This window comes from Morchella sextelata (genome assembly GCF_020137385.1).
Source record: "Morchella sextelata strain SCLS chromosome Unknown scls_15, whole genome shotgun sequence".
NCBI lineage: Eukaryota > Fungi > Ascomycota > Pezizomycetes > Pezizales > Morchellaceae > Morchella > Morchella sextelata.
In genome coordinates this window covers 1,285,751-1,300,716 of record NW_025408630.1, presented here as the reverse complement: position 1 = coordinate 1,300,716, position 14,966 = coordinate 1,285,751, and the positions used below count along the sequence as shown (strand labels likewise).

Sequence of the window (14,966 nt, the reverse complement as noted above, 5' to 3'; positions counted from 1 at the left end):
TAGGAAAAGTAACATTATCTTTAATTTCTTTGAATTTTCGAACTCAGATTGTCTAAAGGTTGGTGTTAAAAGCCTCCTCCGCAAGTGACCATACCCGGAAGGCTGCATGTGCTAAATGGGTGGGTCGGTTCCTCCACACACAATAAATGAATCAACAATATAAACCATAGCCTTCGGGCCGCATGTACTTATTGAAATAATCAAACCAACAACATAAGCTAGTGTAAGTCGACCGAGTGATATAACATGATGTAATCGATACTTGTACTTAGCGAAAAGCCTAATTGAAAGTCTGATTATGCTAGCGTCATGGCGTGTGCACATCATCAAGCTGCAGAGGAGTATAAATCCCTCCAAATCCCCATCGACACTCTTTGACATATCAATCTTCATCTCGTAACTCTGCACATAATTTTCGCTCTATACTCCATCAATAAACACCCTAACATCGAGAGCTTGCCATTCTCTTAGAAACATGGCAAACACTGAAGACTTTGGTGATGATGTCAGTAGAACAATATATGTTAATCCAATATAAAAGCTATTTGCTCAGTTCACTGATGAATACCATAGGATGTTGATTTTATCATGGACGTTGATCAGTTGCAAAATCATGGTACATACCCCTATTCCATCGAAATTTTACCTTCCACTTCCGCTGAGATAAATATGACATAGGTATTGGTGCAAGTGATATTTCTAAGTTGAAATCAGCGGGGTACTGGACAATTGCAGTAATCACCTACCTAAGCACCACCTGATAACCAAATCATTTTACTAAAATACCCATAAGGCTGTCTGTGCTGCTACCCGGAGGAACATCTCTAAGATTAAAGGTTAGTACATCACATTATAGTTCTCGATACTTTCGAGAGGCTAATTGCTTCTTTCTCATAAAGGTTTCTCCGAGCAAAAAACAGAGAAGGTCAAAGAAGCTGCTGTCAAGTGCGCTGTACGACCCTTCAATACCTATGCACCCTCTCTAGATTTTAAGGTATTAACGTATTGTAGCCCGCATCCTACAACTTTATTACTGCCTCTGAACTTGGTCACCTCCGCCGTAGAGTATGCCGCATTTCTACAGGTTCTAAAAGCTTCGACTCAATGCTTGGTGGAGGCATTCAAACTATGTCAATAACCGAAGTCTTCGGTGAATTTCGCACGGGAAAATCCCAGCTCTCAATGACCGCAGCGGTGATATGCCAACTACCAAAGGATCACGGCGGGGCAGAAGGTAAGGTGGCGTACATTGACACCGAGGGGACGTTCCGCCCAGAGCGAATCAAACAGATCAGTGAACGGTTTGGCGTTGATGGTGATGCGGCATGTGAGAATATAATCTACGGAAGGGCATTGAACTCGGAACATCAGCTAGAACTTCTGAATGGACTTTGCCAGAACTTTTCTAGTGGTGAATTTAGATTGTTGGTGAGTAGTGACATCCTCATCCGAGCTTGACCTCATGGATTCTCAGAGTAAGAGATCGTGGACAGTATCATGGCGTGTTTTCGCGTGGACTATTGCGGCCGTGGGGAACTTTCAGAGTAAGTCCTACCTAAAATTTTATATTCTCATTAACAACTGAACTTCAAAACAGGCGTCAACAAAAGCTCGGACAAATGCTGTCAAAGCTCGCACATATGGCTGAAGAGTTTAATGTTGCGGTTCTTTTGGTATCACTCGTGCAATTCGTTCACATACACATGGTCTTAATTGCTAAGCATGGATATAGACCAATCAGGTTCAAAGTGATCCAGGTGCTAGTGCTTTGTTTGCTGGAGCAGATGGGTAAGTGCCTGATAGCAATACGTATGGGATGCTTCGTTGCTAATTAATAAATATAGGCGTAAACCAGGTATGCTCTCCTAATAAATATCGAAGGCTTTTATTGAATAATGGAATAACCCAATAAAAACCAACAGTTGGCGGGTAAGGAATTCGAACCGCTCCTCCCCCGGGATTTTGGGTTTTATCAATTAACTAATGAGTAATTATCCAAAGACACGTTCTCGCACATGCCTCAGCTACTCGGATTCTTTTGGTTTTGGCCCATCTCATATTTTCTTATGCTATTACCCATATATTACGAGTCTCTTCAATTTTACTAACATTACCACAGCGTAAAGGTCGCGGGGAAGAGCGTGTCGCCAAGCTGCAAGATAGCCCAGATTGCCCAGAGCGTGAGGCTACTTACGTTATCACTAATGGGTTCGTCTTACATACTCCCAAATGTTTGTCCTTGCTTTATTTTTTCTTTATTGAAGCGTATACTAAATGTGGGAAATATTGTAAAGCGGAATCAATGATCCCGAAGCTGCTAAATAAGAAAAAAGGAATGGACGAAAATAACTCAGGTGGTATACGTAATGGTAAACAGACGTATATGTATTGAAGAAATTTTAATATATATACACGTAGCTTTCTATCTGTACAGTGGTATTTCTTGAGTGGATCTGTTCCCAAAGAAGGATATACGCGCTCTCTCCTATGTACTCCACTAGACGTCCATTTAAGCTCACCCAAGCTAATTACTTATCCACAGCGTGGCTTTTGTTGCGCAAGTCAATACCCGGGGATTCGGGAAAGCTTCGCCCCAGATCTTTTTTCTATTGGGACGCTTCGCGCAACAAATTAATTAAAACTATGCATGGAGTTTGAATCACTGTCGCGTGCTCACATTCAGCTCTGCTGTGCGACCAAGCCCCCCTTTGTTTTTTGTCGCTCTCCCTGCAGAGCTCGTACGATTTTTGATGTAGAAGAAAATAATTGCGTAGATAATGTATTTGCTGAGTCAAAGTAATATTCTGAGATCTCACGCGCATTGGTGGTATGTAAATAGAAACTGTTGTTTCAATCATGATAAATCACTCATTACTCGTTATAGTAATCATTTCACCTAGTTTGGAGAGATCGGCTATGCATGTAGATCTCGTTCTTCTCAATTTTTAAAGACTCGAGTTCTTACATCTTGGCCCTAGGAGAATGCAGATAGTTACAACGACAAAATCGATCCTTTATGGTATTATTCCCATTTTGTCTTTCCAATACTCCTAGCCCAGACAAAAATTCACCTTTACTTATCACAGCTGCCACGATACGTAGAAAGAAATTCAACGATGGAAGTATAAAAAATATGAACAATGAAAAGAAGTCCTAATCAACCCTTGGAAAACATAAAGAAAACCCGTTGCCCTAATGAAACCGAAGCAATAAAGTGGCAGATCCGATCCTAATTGCAAGTTCCATGAAAAAGCAGTAAATCTGGGGGTTAAATAGTCAGAATCCATAGAATCAATTTTCCATGTTCCCATATAACAAACGAAATATGTAGTTCCATTTTTAGGTCAGAAAAAGTAAATATCTCAAGATATTTAAGCGACAACCGTAGAGTTGACAGCGGGAGCCTGGTCTGGCTGCTCAATCGTCTGCTGAGGACAGTCGCGAGAGATGTGACCTAAAAGGATTATTAGCACAGAAGTCTTATATCTGCGCCTGAGCCTGGCTTACCGGCTTCACCGCATCTGTAGCACGACTTTCCAGCAGTGCTCAATGGACCACCGTTAGGTGCTTGACAATCCCGGCTGATGTGTCCCAACTTTCCACAAGCATAGCACTTCATTGCCTGGGCTTGGCAGTCCCTAGCATAGTGATTTGGGCCTAAATCCGATAAGCAATAGTAGAGCCTTATCAATGATTGGGCTATAACATACCACCACACTTGTAGCAAGTGGCAGGACGGGGGTTCCCAGGGAATCCACCTCGAGGAGGGAAACCTCCAGCATATCCGCCCCGGGGGAAGCCACCAGCTCCCCTTCCGGCACCAGCTCCCTGAGTAGGGCAAGCTCTGGCCTGTAAAAACCATTCTGTCAAAATTCAACTGAAAATCACGATGAGTGAGAAAAAAAGAAAAAAAATCAAAAATATATACCAGATGGCCTGGGTTGCCGCATGAGTAGCACCTCCCACCACCAGCTCCTGAGAGTCTCAAAGTAGGACAATCAGCCTGGACGTGTCCAAGTCCCTGACAGTGGTAGCACTGCTTGGTCTCAGTGGTCCTAGGGTGGGGACATGTGTTGGATTCGTGCCCTGTTTGTTGTTGAGTTATTTAAATATTAAGACCTAGAGAAAAAATCCCCGCTACTAAAAGAACGCTTACCCGGCTGCTTGCCTATATATCCCAGTAAAACACGTCAGCATTGCTGAATTGTGGAGGGAACTGCAAAATTTTTATCAGTGAAGAGGATTTCTTACAGTTGTAACAAAGGCGCTCTGCCGATGAACAAACTTCGGCAAAGTGACCGATAGATCCGCATCTGAACAAGATATGGACACGTTAGAACAGATAAAATGCAATAGAGAGTAATGTTGATAGTCGTGAAGGTGAGGGGCGACTGACTTGTAACAGGCTCTGCGAGACAACGACGACATGGTGATAAATTTGAAATTTATATAAGAAATTCGGTAGGTTCTTTATAGGTCCTATAATGTGAGATCAGTCTCTTGGAAATAGATGTGATGATGAAAGGGGAAACAAAAAAAAAAAAACATGGGGGAGAAAAAAGGTCCGTACCTTTAATCAACGATTCTTTGTGACTCTACTCCCAACACCCTACTCAGCACTTCCGCTTACACGACTCTCATTACACTCTCGCAGCTTCACTCACACTCTCAACACTCACTCACTTCCTTCCACTACCGCACCCTGCAAATATCCTTCTCAAAGTAACGACGTTTGTCGAAGATGGTGATAGAAATCCGAGATGAAGAGGGGGGTGACAGAGAGGGGAGACGAGAGATAAAATAGGGTTGATGTGGATGGTGGTGGGGCGTAGCCTGGACTAAAGGATACTACTAGATGTAGAGCAGAATATGTATGTATGAGGGCGGGTGCGTGTGCGCTATGTAGCCTATGATGGCGGAGCTGGGTTGTCTGGGGGGTCACCTTTTAGGTTCGGTGCCTAGAAAAGCTAATTTGAAGAATTTTTTTTTTTGTTTCGCGCGTGGTCGAACAGGATTCGGGTTGACAGACAAATTGACGGATTGGCTGGCCGAGGGCCACCTTTACACAGGAGGTGGAGAGTTTAGGGTAGGGGTATCTAACTCTCCGTAGCCTTAGGGGAGGAAGACTTTCATCTGGATCTTCTTCTTTGCCCGCGAACTCAAACCGAATTTCACTTCAGTAAGTCAGGCACATGGTGACCACACCGTGTAATTGGTAGTGCGCCTGTCTTAGTCGTCGTACATATGTACACACAAAAGAAGATTGGTATGCTATGGAGAAGGCTCCGTCCAGAGAAGATGCCCACCCCCCCAAATTTGAACGCAAAAAATAAAATAAAAAAGGAAGAAAACAAGCTGCCTGACCTATTTAGTCTAACAATTCCGATTGCTGCAGGGCCCGGCAGGGAATGATCCTTCCCTTTTGGTTTTGAAAACACTTAAGTACTCTACACCCTTGGGAAATTTGGGACAAGCTAAATGAGAGAGTGAAGGTTTGTTCATCAGAGATGTCTAGTTATGATATAAAACACGAGGTAGATGGAGGCCATCCGTTCTTGATGAACACCATGGAAGAGAGCAGCGATGAGTGCCGAAAATGATGGATTGCGAACAAGTAGTTGGATGTGGCGCCGAATGGAATGCTGCCCTTTGGGATCAGAACATCTAGGCCTGAGCACACAAACCCAAGAGCCATTCAATATAAAATTCGATTTAACGAAGAACAACCTCTTCCTATCGTTCGTGCTTGTCAATTATAGGCCGACCAAGAGATAGTAGGAGGTGGAGGGAATGCCCCATTTCCGTGTTTAGTGATTGGAGAGTCCCAGAGTCAGAATCTCAGTGACCACATCCATCCAAAGCGGGATAAAAAAGAAAAAGATCGCGGGTCAAAAATCGAGGGCAGTTGAGACCCATCCGATGCACCGTAACCCAGAGTGGATTGAGCAGATAACGCATCTTATTCCCAAATCCATGAGTATCCCTTCTCCTTGCAATCCAATGATAAGTTGGAGATATTTGGTTGCGAATGGGGAAAAACCATTGAGCAACAGGCGAGAAGACGTCAGGTCATACGCATATATCAGATCTGCCTCTTTATTCGCAATCTGGGGAAAGACAAGGTTCAACCCCCTGAGGTAAGAGTGTGCGCAACCGGATTTGGCCGTACCAATTGCTCCTCCCTGAATGTGTGGCACCCATCATGGAAAGATTGGATGAAAGGAAAGTCAATGAAAAGGACTGCATACAAGATCGCCGGTCGAGCTTCCGCACGATTAATTTGTGTGGCGGCAAAGACAATACATACCGTCAAATAGCGATGATAAGCATGCTGTCCGAGCGGGACTGCGTTCCCGACTTGGTATTTCGCTCACAGCACAGAGCAACAAGGCGTTTGTTTCCTGAGATCCTCCCGTTGGCACCATATCTAAGTATCTAAGTGTACTGTAAGTACCCCAAGTTCCTGGATTGCAAGATCTCACTGCAACTTTCCGACTGTCAAGCTTTCCCAGAAATCTGCTTGAAACGCACAGCCACATGTTTGAAATGGCCCCGGACCTACAAGGAGTGGTTCATGAACAATGTACATATCCTATCTTGGAAAGGTACTGTATGGTAGGCATCAACCAATTTATAGGTGTTTTATGAAGCCCGCAGCTGAATCATAGCTAGGATATAATTCTAATGGGTACTGCGGTTAGTGAACAATCCGCTACTCTCTATCTATAGAGAGATCTCCTTGTCGAATAAGTACTATTGCATACTTCTGATCGATACCCAGCTTCGAATCCCATTGACAAAGGAACCATGCTCGGGACAGATTTACCTTTTTTGTAAGCCACCAATAACAACCCTAATTGTCGACAGTCAGTAGTCGATAATCCGAATGTATGGTCTTCTCGGCCCCACTACGATAGGCAGTGGATACTTGGGCGGCCTGTCTTCTTGCATTCCGACCTGCCTCGGTACCTAATAGGTTGTCAACTCACCACCAAAGGGTGAGGTTCAGCCGTCCGTGCCATATCATATGTATGCGCCACCTAGCAGTCCGTTTAGCATTTCTCGCCTCGGATCGGAGTCTCAGATTTCCAAAAATTAGGCGCCTGCATAAAAACAAATGAAAGAAAAAGTCACATGTTCCACACCTCATGCGGGTACCACATTTACACAAGAACATACCTAGCATGACATGTTGGTGGTTCACACCGCTTCATCATGTCTATTAGTATCGCTTTCTCTTTGTAGATGCTGGAATGTGTGACGATTAGACGCAGTTGCAGTCCCGCAGTTAAAGAAGAAAAAAAGCTAATACCTAATTAGCAAACCCCTATATTATACCGGGTGCCTACACCTCTATCTAGCGGTTTAAGAGAAACATCAAGACTGTGATGGAACTTCAAAAAACAATCGACCAGTGTATATTGAAACCCTTCGATGCCAGGTATCTAGACAAACCAGGGGGCTTCGTATCACAATGGATTTCCAGCGAGGGTAGTGGCGTATCTGTGCCCGCAGTTCTATAGCGGAAGGCAGACACAGGATGCAGTTTTGAAAATGTTGGAAATCCTCATTCATACGGATTCTCAATTCGTTATTTGCTTTCTTTTTTTCTTTCTGGTAATCCAGTTTTGGGCAGATGATCGCGTTCAATTGGCATTAAAAATCGAATGACCGTTCATGATTCTACGCTAAGAAAGAATTGAAAACTACCTATAGTAGAAGCTGATCTTTATAGATAGTCACATACCAAGTGTCTTAACTACAGAAAGTTCTGTGGCAATTCATATGGAAGAGGGCCCATACTGCTTTCTACACATTATCAGCTACATTTTGATACCTTCAAGGTACATAAAGTACCATCACGCAGGATGTGGTGATGCAGTATCATCAACACAAAAGTTAAGAATTTAAGACATCAGAAGCCATGTCAAATGAGCGGCCTTTTAGGGAATTCTCGGATGACTATTCAACACATTCCTTCAAGAGGTAGAGGATTCTAATGTTGCCTAACAATTATAGGACTGTGAGCGATTTTCCGGTTTTTTACATATCGAGTCGAAGTTACATGCAGTACTCACCAAGAATAGATAGGTGTATCTCCGAAGGGGGAACAGATTCCCCAGAGAGGCAATGTAAGAAATTAAACCCCGGATGACTTTAGTTAGCTTTTCTCCATGTTATTAACTAGATAGAATGCTCATCTGAAAATTCGAAAAAACTTTAGTGAAGCAAACGCCTATATAGCTATCTCCGTGTGACGCGTAATGGGTGTGACTTTTGTTTCTAGATATTAAGACTTGTACTCCTAGATAATATCATATGGACTTAACGCTCTGAAGCTATTGTAAAAAATATCTAGGTTGAAGATACAATTAGACGCTTATTCGTCATTACCCCGGAGTTATTATATATAACCTAATGTATGTACTATTATCTTCTAGGAACTAAGTGTAGACTGTGCTACGCGTACGGCGAGTTTTTTTTTTTTTAAAAGAAAATTAGGGTCTATTATACTAGCTATGCAATTCTCAAATAGACAACCCCCTCACCAACTAGAATATCTCCCTGGCCCGCTTACAATGTCGTTGCGGTACATAGGGAGAGTGCTCCGATGGAGGAGACGTCAATGCATATATATGTTCCGCCCCAGTCACGAGTATATCACATTGGCCAATAGGCCGGCCCATTGCCTAACTGGCCATCCTGTCGACAAATATTGCCTATTGACCAATGCTTCCTGAGATTTGACAACAGTCACTGATCTTCTGTCCGGCTGGCCAATGCCTGCCAGAATTTGACTAAAGTTGACTAATATATAGCGGTGATTGTTAATATTGTCTACATATGTAGTTAACTTCCAAAAGCCATCGCCTAACTGAGAAACTCAAAGAACACATTCTACCATACCTACATGTATGTACCCTTGCCCCCGATATACTACCATCCTAGGTCTACAAAAGTAATGCAAATAAATATTTCTTTAATAAATAGCTAATTACATGTAACTAGGGCCAACAACTTTCCGCCGAAAAAGATGAGAATTATATATGGTGCGAGAGGCCTTGGGGGGCGACCTTGTAATCCCTGTTCACACCAGTTCAGTATTGTAGCCCTTACAGCCATAAAGTCGAGTTAAAGGTGAGGCTCTTCAATGTTTGCTTCCCGGAGCCAATGAAAGAATTGACTGAACTGGTGTGTACAGGGTTGACAAGTTCGCCCTCTACTCCCTCTTGCACCATAGTAAAATCCCCTGTAAGCGAAAAGTAAGAGCTCGTTCACCAATTATGGCCCATTGGCCAATAATTAGTGTTTGCGACTGGGACGGGACATATATTAATGCTTGCCAAGAATATGCACAGGTGGTTGTCAACATGCCAAGGTTCTCAAACATCAACAAAAAAACAAATCAGCTCGTAATAGCTACAATACCTATATACTCATTTCTTTGGCTCTGGGGGATTTACAGCATCCCAAGGACTCACCCTTAGAAGCAAGCTGTAGGCCATGTTTCTAGCTACTATATGGCCACTAGTACACTGCAAATATCTCCCCATCGCCCCAGTAAAGCATTATCTTGTAAATTCTCTAAGTTTATATTTGATTAAGGAAAGTGAATAAAGTGGATTGCGGGAGAGGTGATGGTGGTGGTTATATATAATTAGTAATGACGTGATATTGGAGATTTGCGTTATGTCTTAGTACAGTGTAGGTACATACGCTACTCGGTGCATAATACTACTGGATTTTTCAAAATGGCCTGGCAGCAGCAAGATGCGCTTTGAATAGGTATGTGCGGCTATGATACGTGTCGATAAGCTTTATTTTATGTGCAACCGAATTCGAATAAAAGAAAATGGCATAGGTTTTTTGATAGTTGAATAAATATCATTGACCAAGCAACTCACGGGATCCATACTTGTATGTAGGTACATGTAGTTTTGCTCCAGTTTTTGTAGTCTATCCCTGCCTGCAGAGGGATGCGGCAAGGGACCAATGATAAGAATCCACTTGAAATTAGTCATCAATACCCTTGCATGGAAGCCTACTGTTTTCGGAAGACAGCTACATGTACGTATAATACCTGACTAGTGGGCATGTTTTGATTAGTACTGGGATTTCTTATCTTTTGAAAGTCCTCATAAGCATTACGGTTTCCGGTGCGATCAAATTCCATCCCCACTAAGGAATACTTGCGAGAAGAGCGTGGGAATCTGTATCAATTCTACAGCACAGGAATTCCCGTACGATCAGAAACAAACCATGCCAAAAGCACAGTAGACAAACCTGCACGTCGCACAAACCATGCCATGTAAAACCAGGAGGCAAAAAAAGGAAATAGAAAGAAAAAAAGAACCGGAACTCAAGGGTTAAAAAGGAACTATTTCAATTGAACCAAACGGCAAAGAAAAAAAAAGACTGAGAGCTTGTGGGACCATATAAGAGGAACGAAGATTTCAACACCAAGGATATTTGGAGGCCGGTTATCACAACCTAATTTCACGACCCATTTGACCTTTAAAGCCATGATCCCATCTCTTACTTTTGCCTGCTCTCCCGCCAAGTATCCCATCTCTTTGTTCAAATTTATTCTTTGGCCTCGGCCTTCCCTTCAGTCGCAGGTGCGGCCGCAGGGGCATCGGGCATTTCCTTATTTGCCTCCGGGGCAGGGTCGGCCTCGGCTTCGGATGAAGTCCAAAGGGTCTTGTAGATGTTAGCATAAATTCATTGCTAAAAGGGTTCAGAGGTACTAACCAGGTTGTCTCGTAGCAACTGCATGATCAAGGTAGAATCCTTGTAACTCTCCTCACTCAGGGTATCAAGCTCTATAAATTTGTCAGCAAATTGTAATGTATTTTGGTAGACATAGTAGACATACCAGCGATAGCATCATCAAACGCCTGCTTAGCAAGGTGGCAAGCCTGATCAGGGGAGTTCAGGATCTCGTAGTAGAACACAGAGAAGTTGAGGGCCAATCCGAGGCGGATGGGGTGGGTGGGGGCAAGGTCAGTCTGCGCGACTTCAGTTGCGTTCTTGTAGGCCTCCAATGATTTGTCGGCAGATTCCTTGCGCTTGTCACCGAGAGCAAACTCGGCGAGGTAACGGTGGTAATCACCCTTCCTAGACTTCCGTTAACTTCCACAAAGCCTATCAGGGCCAAATATGTAGTGCTTACATCTTGTGGTAGAAGACCTTAGATTCACCAGACTGGGCAGAGGGAATGAGGTGCTTGTCGAGAACCTCCAAGATGTCCTCACAGATCTTGGCCAGCTCGGCCTCAATCTTTTGGCGGTACTCCTTGATCAAAGTAACCTGAGATTCATTGCCCTTGGACTCCTCCTTTTGCTCAATGGAGGTTACAATCCTCCAAGACGCACGTCGGGCACCGATGACGTTCTTGTAAGCTACGGAAAGAAGGTTGCGCTCCTCCACGGTGAGCTCCTGATCAGCGGAAGCAACATTCTTCATGTTCTCAACCATTTCTGCGATATTTTCAGCAATCTGAACTGGCAAAGATGTGTAGGATATGTTTGGGGCTGCTGACCCTCATAGCGCTCCGCCTGCTCGGCAAGCTTGGCCAGGTAAACTGAGTCTTCATAGCCCATTTTTAAAATTCTGTGTTGTGATCTAGTTAGTAAAGGTTCCATAGCAGGTTCCAAAGGCATTTACTACGATCCATTCTATAGGCTGCAGAGGGGTAAAGGTATAGCCAAATAGATAAAAATCAACAGAAGCAGAAACAGCTCGCTATGACAACAACAGATATACATTTGATAGGAAAATTACATCCAATAAAGCCTACAGAAAACATAGATGGGATGGAACGAAAGGGATGAGTATGTTGAGATAAAGTAAAGTTATGGATGGTGCTGATAGCAAAGGAGCACCCGCAACCCCGCTCTATGCTGCTTTCCCGATAACAGCAACGAAATAGGGAAACTCGCAGTAGAGGAAGATGTTATCTGCCATTTGCAATAAAGCTTCTTCTAGAGTTCATGGGGCCTGCAAGTGCTCCCAAGAGTTCTAGGCCCCTGATGAAGCTCTTCTATGCCAGAAAAGGGGAAAGAGATGCAAAGAATAGAGCAAGTTCAATAGAGGAAATGAGTATTTACCTTGAATTTTCGATTAAAGAGTTTGGTAGATTTGAAAGCAATAGAGAGGAAGGTGATAGTGGATGATGAACGTTGATAGCAGTTGAAGGTGCAGATATGGAGGAAGGAGATTGAGGGGGGAGAAGGAGGTTTAGATGGTCGTCGATGATGTGTTAGGTGGGAGGGAAAGTGGGCTAGTTGCGTTGCGTGGGCTTGCGAGAGCGGCAGAGGGAAAGGAGACAACAACCAAGGTACGACGATCCCTACCAATTTGGGACCCTGCAAATTGCTGCAAATTATGTCCGATTTGCGTCTTGTGAAAACTCCAGACATGGCGACAACGACTCCTAGCTAGGGTAAGTCTGTAGACATAGATACATGTACCTATGTACATTTGACCGCATGATCTGGTTGTCTGAGTGTAAAGACTCGAGGTTCTTCAAAGCTACTGAATCCCCTTGGGCAGAAAACAAGAAACCAAAGGAAGACCCTGTGCACACCGGAATGTATACCTTGTGCCTAGCTAGGAAAGCTGCTTCCTCTTTCCACCAATGATTTGAGATGGATTGTGGACCATTTCGTAAAAATACACCCCTTCACCTTACAGTATGTAGTAAACTCGCTATGAGCCCGGTATTAATGAGGCTCGTGGCCATGACGTTTTGTTACAGGAGCAACTGTGGGTTAAAGAAAACAAGGAACGGGAGCCTCAGGCCCAGAGGAAACTCAACTCATGAGAGGCAAAAAAATAAAAATAAACAAAGATAGAGTTGGGAGCACCAAACATGGTGATAATCTGATCCCATCTATTCCCTAGGTAGTCTGCAAGCAAATCTATACAATTTGGGGAGAAGTGGGGTGGGGCTCACCAGCGCATGGCCTGATCATCGCTCGGCCTGTCGTCACTTGCCCTGTCGCACGTACCACGACCCGACGACCTCCCGAGATTTAAAGAAGACATCCATCCACATATATCCATTTTCTTTAATCAATCATTTATCGCCAACGATAGAAACAATGCTTCGTACAACCATCGCTCGCTCTCTTCGCATTAATCGCGTATCAGCCATCGCTATGTCTGCCCGACCTTACTCCTCTGAGGGGTCTACTGGAAGCGGCTTTTCGCGTCCAGCCGGTGAGGCTGCTGGGTGAGTGGACTCTTTTCTCGAGTGAATGGTGATATTCAGATCATGAAGGGGATCAATCAGTGGCGGACCAAGTATAGAATGCATTAACTTACAGATAGTTGCTTTCAGTGATGCTTTCACCAAACGTGAGAAGGCCGCAGAGGATTTCTACGTTCGTCAGCAGGAGAAAGTAAAACTGGTATGCATCTCAGCTACTTCTGCATTCAACTTCCATTGCTGATCTACCATATAGCTTCAACTGCGAGAAAAGTTGAAGCAGCAGCGTAAGCATCTCGATGAACTGGACGCTCATATGTAAGCCTCCCTAACTCAATTTCATGGGCAAGTTCACTAACGCTTGTTTTATAGTGAGGAGCTCACTAGAGAGCAAGGGGGAGAAAAGAACTAAATTGGCGAAGTCTTCGATTCGTTCTATTAGAATGGGGACTGCAATGGATGCGTACACGCCTAGGAAGTACCGGGCGCTTCCATCATTGTAAAAAGAGAAGGATACGTCTTCATCCAGTGGTACATCTAAAGATAAAGAATATATTTTCGTCCAATTGTATGAGCCAGGTATTATTGGTATGATTTTTCTTCTGAATGGTCTATATAGTAGAATCTCATACCATGAAATGAGAGCCCACCTGTCTTGATAATCCCGATATATAGTGTTAAATCATTATCATCCAAGCCCTTTGAGCTTAGGTTTAAGTGCAAATAATTCGTTTTCTGCATCACGATTCTTACGATGCCGTTTAAGGTTTAGTCTGATTGGAGAGCATGCAGTTTGCCTACAGACCCTTATATAAATCCAGTGGATCCAAGCTATTCGCCCTCAAAGTTATGAGTTAGCCAGTCTATACCGGCATATTCGGAAACGATATAGAGGTGGATGCCCTAAGATACCCTATTCATGTAGATTGACGTTTTACGAATATTTGAAGTAGGCCAAGGTAACTTAAGAAAATTCGAGACTAGATACTGAATGAGAATATTCAAAGGAAACCTAAATTCATCACAGTTTCCCAGACACTTTATCCTCCTTGAAACTAGGTGTTCTGGGCAAGAAAAAAAAGGCACACTTAGTGTCACAGATAGATACGACCCAATGCTAATATCATGGTCGATGTAAAGCGGCGATATGCAATATATGTTTCCACCCTATGGGAAGAGTATAGAAAATAATCAAACCAAAACAATAAATGCAGAGGTATATTGGGGAACATGAAATATTTCAAGCATCAGGACAAAATAAAGCAAAACAAAAACAACCAAATATCCAGTAAAAGAACACAAAAACCCTGTACTAATCGTAAAAATATTGAAACTCAATGGGAAAAAAATAAAGTGGAACTAAACAAAATCAACAGACCCTACCAACCGAAAACCACACCATAAAACCGCACAACAATGACAAAAAAACAGATAAGACGCAGACCACATGCAAGGATATCATCCCCCATTTAAGTCATGCACGTCACCGACCCAATGAGTAGATAAACAAAAAGGAAAATAAACCGTCCAGAACACTTTGCCGCCGAAATTTTTGCCCCACCCCCCTTGCCACAGTCACCTTCGCAGGATCTTCCGGAAGGAGGCGATATAAGAAAAAAGAACGCTTTTGAAATGCCGATGAAAATCCCTCGTCCGACGGTGTCCCGCAGCGACGGGCCAAGTAAGGGTCCTCGTCGCAAATAAACGCAAAATGGACTCGCCACCCAATAGGTCTTTCTCCTGCGTGTAACTA

At 43.5% G+C, this 14,966-nt stretch overlaps 4 protein-coding genes across 4 annotated transcripts; 2 read left to right on the top strand and 2 right to left on the bottom strand.

The window, feature by feature from the left end:
• Nucleotides 1–475: 475 nt before the first annotated feature.
• Nucleotides 476–2,124, top strand: H6S33_003631 (uncharacterized protein; the record flags this gene model as incomplete). The annotated part of the gene is made up of 11 exons (XM_044834994.1): nucleotides 476–505; nucleotides 574–616; nucleotides 679–734; nucleotides 794–836; nucleotides 900–952; nucleotides 1,012–1,428; nucleotides 1,483–1,544; nucleotides 1,598–1,673; nucleotides 1,733–1,788; nucleotides 1,845–1,855; nucleotides 2,120–2,124. The coding sequence occupies 11 exons, from the start codon at nucleotides 476–478 to the stop codon at nucleotides 2,122–2,124; spliced, it is 852 nt and encodes a 283-aa protein (XP_044691992.1).
• Nucleotides 2,125–3,371: 1,247 nt separating this feature from the next.
• Nucleotides 3,372–4,428, bottom strand: H6S33_003630 (uncharacterized protein; the record flags this gene model as incomplete). The annotated part of the gene is made up of 7 exons (XM_044834993.1): nucleotides 3,372–3,454; nucleotides 3,508–3,657; nucleotides 3,719–3,849; nucleotides 3,929–3,983; nucleotides 4,157–4,168; nucleotides 4,252–4,313; nucleotides 4,397–4,428. 7 exons carry the CDS (start codon nucleotides 4,426–4,428, stop codon nucleotides 3,372–3,374), a joined length of 525 nt encoding a protein of 174 aa, XP_044691991.1.
• Nucleotides 4,429–10,584: 6,156 nt separating this feature from the next.
• On the bottom strand, nucleotides 10,585–11,603 carry H6S33_003629 (uncharacterized protein; the record flags this gene model as incomplete). The annotated part of the gene is made up of 5 exons (XM_044834992.1): nucleotides 10,585–10,701; nucleotides 10,753–10,823; nucleotides 10,877–11,118; nucleotides 11,174–11,480; nucleotides 11,543–11,603. The coding sequence occupies 5 exons, from the start codon at nucleotides 11,601–11,603 to the stop codon at nucleotides 10,585–10,587; spliced, it is 798 nt and encodes a 265-aa protein (XP_044691990.1).
• Nucleotides 11,604–13,106: 1,503 nt separating this feature from the next.
• H6S33_003628 (uncharacterized protein) lies at nucleotides 13,107–13,625 on the top strand (the record flags this gene model as incomplete). Its single annotated transcript, XM_044834991.1, has 4 exons — nucleotides 13,107–13,237; nucleotides 13,346–13,415; nucleotides 13,470–13,531; nucleotides 13,586–13,625. 4 exons carry the CDS (start codon nucleotides 13,107–13,109, stop codon nucleotides 13,623–13,625), a joined length of 303 nt encoding a protein of 100 aa, XP_044691989.1.
• Between the last annotated feature and the right edge of the window lie 1,341 nt (nucleotides 13,626–14,966).